Raw genomic sequence first — 6264 nt, 5'->3', positions numbered from 1 at the left:
ATGCCCCTGTTGTGTCCCCTGGGGGTTCAGGAGGGCAAACAGCAGAGCCTGGCCCCATGCCCCTGACACCAGCTTGCTTGTCTCTGCCATGCAGGCACTGTGCAAGGACACACTGGAGTTCACCATGGCAAGCCGGGACACCTGCAAGGCTTTCTGGAAGACGTGTGTGGAGTACCATGCCTTCTTCAGGCTCTCTGAAGAGCCCAAGTCAAAGCCCAAAGCCCTTCTGTGCAGCAAGGGCTCCAGCTTCCGCTACAGGTGAAGTCCCAGGGGAAAACCAAAACGCTGGGGCTGGGAAGGGCATGGGGATGGCTCTGAGCCTCCCCTTTATGTCAGCCCTGGCTGGACACAAGGAGGTGATGTCCAACAGCTACTGCCTCAGCCCTGTTGCATCTCCTCACCTCATCTGGGGCATGGGGACCACTGAAGGCTGGGACTGATGATGCTGTTCACATGTTTCCCTTCATACTGTAGTGGGAGGACACAGCGGCAGCTGCTGGAGCATGGGAGGAAGGCAAAGATGAAGAGCCTGCCCTTTGAGAGGTACTGGGGGACACAGGGGGGCCCAGGGAGGGATTGGGGTGGGGAGTGACACGACCCTCCTGGCCACCCCCCCATGCTCTTGGCCTGCAGGAAACACTACACATCCCGTTACGATGAGAGGCAGTGCCGCTCCTCCCCAGACCTCCTGACTGATGTCTCTAAGCAGGTATGTCCCCGTGGCATCAGCAATAGTTAGTGCCATGCCCAGGGGTTTGGCATTGCAGCCCCAGCTCTGGGGCCTTGCTGCCAGCCCCACTCTGGACACTCACCCACCCTCTGTCCCTGCTCAGGTGGAGGAGCTGCGCCTGGCCTACGGCAGCAGGGGCTCCTACTATGCCAATGGGGTTCATGGCTCCGAGCCCACGCTGGACACGCGGCGCCGCAGCTCCACCATGGAGGTGACGTTTGCTGCTGAGCTGGAGCGCTCCAAGCCTGAAGCATCTCCCACCTTCCTGCCCCACTCCAAAAGCTCCTCTGCCTTCCCCCTGCTCTATGCTGAGCTGGAGATGGAGCGGGCATGGGAGCCCATGGATCTCTTCAGTGCCAGGAACCCCCTGACATCCTTCCGGCCCCACCACCAGTTTGCTGGGAATAGTAAGAGCACCTCGGTGGGCAACATGCGGGAGGTGAGCGCCCGACCACTGGTGTACACGGACGTGCCATGTCCCCTGCCCATGGCTGCTCCTGCCCCGCAGCTCCTCTTCTACCTGGACAGGGCCCCACAGCCCTCAGGCCTTGCAGCAGCACCCAGCGAGGACACGGCAGGTGCATGTGGCCCCACGGCAGCAAAGCCTGCCAGGCAGAGTCCCAGTGGGACTCAGGCTGGGGAGTTCCAGCACGAGGCTGTGTGCGTGGCAGCAGGCACAGGAGTGGCCCCGGCGGGGGAGAACAGGTCACTGACTTGCTCCTTCGACTTCGGCCTTCAGGAGCAGCCTCCCAAGAGATCTTGGAGCCAGTCAGACATGAAAACCATTCGCTTCCCCTACAGCTCTGAGTTCAGACCCCTGGGGCCGTGCCCTGCGCTGAGCAGCAGGAAAGCAGGTGTGTTTTGGCACAGACCAGCCCAGCAAGGGCTGGCACAGGGGCCACGTCGCTCCACCGAGCGCTACCTGGGCAGCAGCACCGAGTCCAGTGACTCTGACTCAGACCTCCTGGCCACTGACTACTGCTCCCTGTACGGGAGGGTGCTGCGGTCACCCATGGCCCGGGTGCGGCTCTCCTCCGGCAGCCTCCAGCTGGATGAAGAGGATGAGGAGGTGTCCTTAGCCACCAGTGCTGCTGAACAGAGGATTTCCTCCAAGTATTTCACTTAGGTGCCTGACACCAGCTGGAGGGAGCAGAGGCAGCTGGCACTGACCCAGGGTCACGGAGTGGTGACACGTTTGCAGGTCTGCTTGCAGCTTATGAAACATCGATGGATTTGTGTTGCGTGAGCACTGTTACAAGAGGATGTGTTAATGGGCAACAGGGGAGTGTTCAGAAGTATTCAACCCCTGCACCACTCCTGGAAGCTGGTGAGTCTCTGCCACCACACATAGGAGTGGTTCTTGCTTCAGCCAGGGGCGTTAGAGCTCTCCTAAAGCCCTGCTAAGACCTTGTGTGCCCAAGCTGATGGCTGCTGGCCATGACTGGAACTCAGCTGCAGGAGACTTCACTAAGGAGGGAGGGAGAAAAAGAAAAGAGACTTCTCAGGGGATAGTTTAAGCCACTGTTTTTCCCAGCTGCAGGGAAGCACACTGGTGGGAATGGTATTTGAGGCCTCCTTGGAGAGGAGCAGGATATTCATGGGAGGTGTTCCCATGTGGATACAGCCAATGCCTCAGCACTGAGCCCATCTCCTCCACCTGCCTCACCTCCCTCCAACACTGCAGAGAGTGCCTGGCCCTTGAGGACTAGGCCATGTGCACAGAGCCCTGAAGGAAGCAAACTGCTCTGTCTTCTTGTCTAGTTGAGAGCATTATCCTTCCCCAGAAACATCTCAGTGGTGCTTGTCAAGCATCCCACAGTGAGCACTGGTAAGTGAGTAAGACTGTATAGCTCTGCTTTGCTTAGGCCCAGGAGCTGTCATCTTTTGGCAGCTCTGGTACCTCAGTGTCCTGCTTAAATCTAGGGGAGAGAGGCATGTCAAGGGGGTCCTTTCCCCACCTTAAATTGGGCCTTAGTTAATCAGCATGGGGAAAAAAAAATCTCAGTAGGAGCAGGAAAGGAACAAGCAGCTGGTGCCCACTCATGGCATTTGGAAGTCTGCTGTAACTGTGATGCTTCCAAACTTTCCTGTTGCTATATGGGAGCAGTGTAAATTGTTCCAGGGCTGGACTGTTTCCAGGAGCAGGAGATGGGACTGCTCACCATCCATGGAGCAGCAGGAGGGGGATTCCTCATGTATCCATTGCTCTCTCAAAGGGGAAAAGCATAAAAATACTTCTTTTATTACAAAAACTTATTATTACCCTAAACATACTGAAACCTCCTCAGCAAACTGGAGAATGATGACACCTTTGTAAGATGTATGGGGAGGATCTTGTTCCTTTTCTTTAAGAAAAACCCTGTAAGTATTAGTACGACATGGTTGTAAGCAGAAGGGCAGCCCAGAAAATCTGTGGTTGAGAAACCACTGAGACCTGCTGGAATGGACTTCAGAAACAAGGAAGCTGGGATAAAATAGGTTAAAATGTAAAAAGAACTGAGCTTACGGGTACTGCTGTCCTTTGTTTCAGAAGCTGGACAATAAAAATCAGTTTTTCACACCTAAGTTTTGGGTTCTTCCTTCTGCCCTGTGACATCTACACCCCCAGTCCTGCAGGCACCCCCAGCCCTCCCTGCCCCAAGCCTCACTGTTCCTGGGCAGCCCTCAGTGCTCCAGAGCTGGTTCCCCTCTCCTGCACTGCTTGCTGGCTCCCTCTGTGCCTTCACTATTTCAGCAACTGGGGCGAATTGCTGAGATCCCTGAATGCTGCTGACCTTGGCTGGTGACCCAAAGAAATGCATCAGACCAACAAGAGAGCACACACTGTAAGGTTTGCTTCTGCTCCTGGCTACCCTGTGCTGAAGCTGTGAATGACAGGGACCCACATGCTGCTCTGGCACACATTCTATTGAAAAAAAAGGATAATCTTTCCGGTTAGGGAGAGTTGTTTCTTCCCTTTCCCAAAGCTCTGCACTTTAGAAAGAACCACCACTCAGTACAGCAGTTCAGTAGAGGGTTAAAAGAGCAGCAGTGGTTTAAACAAAACCTGCACACACAACCATGGGAGAGCATCCCTCCCAGGGTTACACCACAATCACTGTTAGCTCCTGAAAGCACATGGACACACTGGTGATAGCTGGCCCAGGTCAGCTTTACCTTCACTGTCCGAGAACAGTCACACAGACTCAGCAAGAGGAATCAATGTACAACCACTCTGCCCAAATCTTCAGGAGCTGCCAGCTCTGGTCCTCAGAACTATGCTGGGAAAACAGGAGAAACAAGGACTTGGGAACTATTTTTGGATTTTTCCATTGACTAGAGAGCACTGGGGCACAGTGTGGGCACTGTGCCTCAGCACATCCTACACGATGGTCAACAATAGTAGAGAACAAAGCAGCTCATCAGCAAGTGACAGAAATTAACATCTTCAAGCTAAATTCATTGCGTAAACCAGCTTTCTGGGAACTCACTAAAATTAAGGAACAATCCCAGGAAGCAATGGCTCACATCAAGAACAACTGAAATAACCCTGAGTATGTCCTTCTCCCTAGTCCTTGCTCAGCCTGATTCACCCCAAATAGGTAAGAACATCTATTCAAGTGATTGTATTTCTCTAGAGAAGAAGATGGAGAAGGACATGGAAGGATTTGGTCTGCTGGCAGTGAGAGACAGACAGCAGTCCCTGGAAAATATAAACTGTTATAGCCCTCACACAAGGAAGGATTATTGAAGGGGAGAAGGCACAGCAGCATTACAGTGTGAAAACACTAATCTACTCTGCATTCAGACTTAAGCAATGGATTTATATAAAATGTGTCAGAGATAAAGCTGATCTTGAAATTCAGATGGAACATTTTAGGTAGAAGTGTTAGGATATAAAGAGCAAAATACACAAAGAACTTACACAAAGAACTTGTTTGGAGCTGCACTAAGGCTTCAGCACAGTTACCAACATACATACCACTACAACTCTGCAAAGAGGAAAATAATTTTATTCCAGTGTTAAGTCATAAAACAGTGTGATAAAAATCAGACTTTTAACAATTGCTAAACTTTGTGCAAACACATTGAAACCTACAAACTCTTCTCCTATTCAGCGATCGACATTCGAGCGAAGGCAAGAACAGGTGTGACAACACTACATGCTGACTTACTGTACAGAGGAGAATAGAGGGGTCAAAGACCGAGGGCTTCAAAGATGTTACACTGATAAAGGACTCATCTACCCAAGAACAAACACATTTCTCTATTCTGCAATTCGGAGTACTTTGATATGATTACTTCAGTAGTGATTCTCACCACACAGCGGGGAAGCTTGGCAAACCCAACGAGCCAGAGATGGCTCCTGCATGAATATTTTGATATATCTTTCCATTAGCTATCTGCCAGCAACAGAATACTGCTGATTAAGTTACACAGTTCATCAATAACTAACACATCTGGGAAAAAAGACAGCTCTTCTCTGGACCCAGCAATACAGACATACACTCTTAGGAGTTGGATCGTAGGTCTTATGATGCACAGAGACTTTAGGTGCAGAAAAATGCAACACAATAAAAACCTTCTTGAATGGACTGTACTATAAGGGAACGAGGCTTTATTACACACATGTGGATGAGTTTTTCCCCACGCTGTCCCATGAGGTAGGTACACATCCCACCCATTTCACAGGAAAAGAAGAGGCACCATAGTTCAGCTACTTGTTACAGTCATATCACAAACAGGACAGGTGATTTCCTGTGTCATTCACTAACCCAACTACCCAGAATTGTTCAGAGAGTTGCATAGATTAAAGATCATGTGTCAACAGGGTTAGAGCCACCAGTTACAAGATCTGGGAGGAGTTCCCATCACCTCTCCCGTCAGACTCCCACATAAAAAGAATACCTTAAGGAACACCTTAAGGGAAGTGACATGGAAGTAAAATCATGCTTTTATTCTGAAAAATGTGTACACAGCTCCTTAAAATGAGCTCTGTGTCGAGGCTGCTGAAGTGAGAGCCGAGGGAACCACAGCCTTTGTGTACCTTCACTCCCCAACGCCGAGGTCCAACACAGCCAGAGTGTTCTGACATCTCTACCGTGTTGTCACTGGTTGAGCTCACAGATCCTGAAGTCTTCTCTCTAGGAATGGAACCAAACTGAACCCTTGGGCTGCTCCATCCATTCCCTATGGTGCAGCAGCTGGCAGGTGTCCTCCAGACACAACAGCATGAGGGGACCCAAACCTTGGCAAAGCACCCACACAACACCTTTCTTGAACTAGAGCACAAGTCTGTAAGAGGCATGTCCACACCTCTGCACATCTGCTACAATCCAGAATAAAATGCACAACAGAACAAGCTCAGGAAAGTTTACAGAACTTAAATATTTATTTTTAAACCATTTAACCCCCCCCCAAAACATTGAAATAAGCTTCATCTATAAACAGATTTACAAGACTAACAACTACAGAAGCTAGAGGAGCACTACAATTTGTTTCTGTGATGCAGTTATTTTGTAAAGCTTCAGATCAACTGTATTTACAACTTTTGC

General features: G+C 50.5%; 1 protein-coding gene across 1 annotated transcript in view; it reads left to right on the top strand.

Annotated features, from left to right (window-relative positions):
* Positions 1-1856, top strand: part of FRMD7 (FERM domain containing 7) — an 11036-nt gene extending 9180 nt beyond the window's left edge. The window contains exons 9-12 of the mRNA XM_009075569.1: positions 95-258; positions 475-543; positions 634-709; positions 834-1856. Of these exons, the coding sequence (XP_009073817.1) occupies positions 95-258; positions 475-543; positions 634-709; positions 834-1856 (1332 nt within the window). The remainder of the gene's footprint in view (positions 1-94; positions 259-474; positions 544-633; positions 710-833) is intronic.
* Positions 1857-6264: the final 4408 nt, after the last annotated feature.

The sequence above is a fragment of the Acanthisitta chloris genome, unplaced genomic scaffold (assembly GCF_000695815.1).
Source record: "Acanthisitta chloris isolate BGI_N310 unplaced genomic scaffold, ASM69581v1 scaffold45055, whole genome shotgun sequence".
Classification (NCBI taxonomy): domain Eukaryota; kingdom Metazoa; phylum Chordata; class Aves; order Passeriformes; family Acanthisittidae; genus Acanthisitta; species Acanthisitta chloris.
This window is presented reverse-complemented; position numbering and strand designations above follow the sequence as displayed.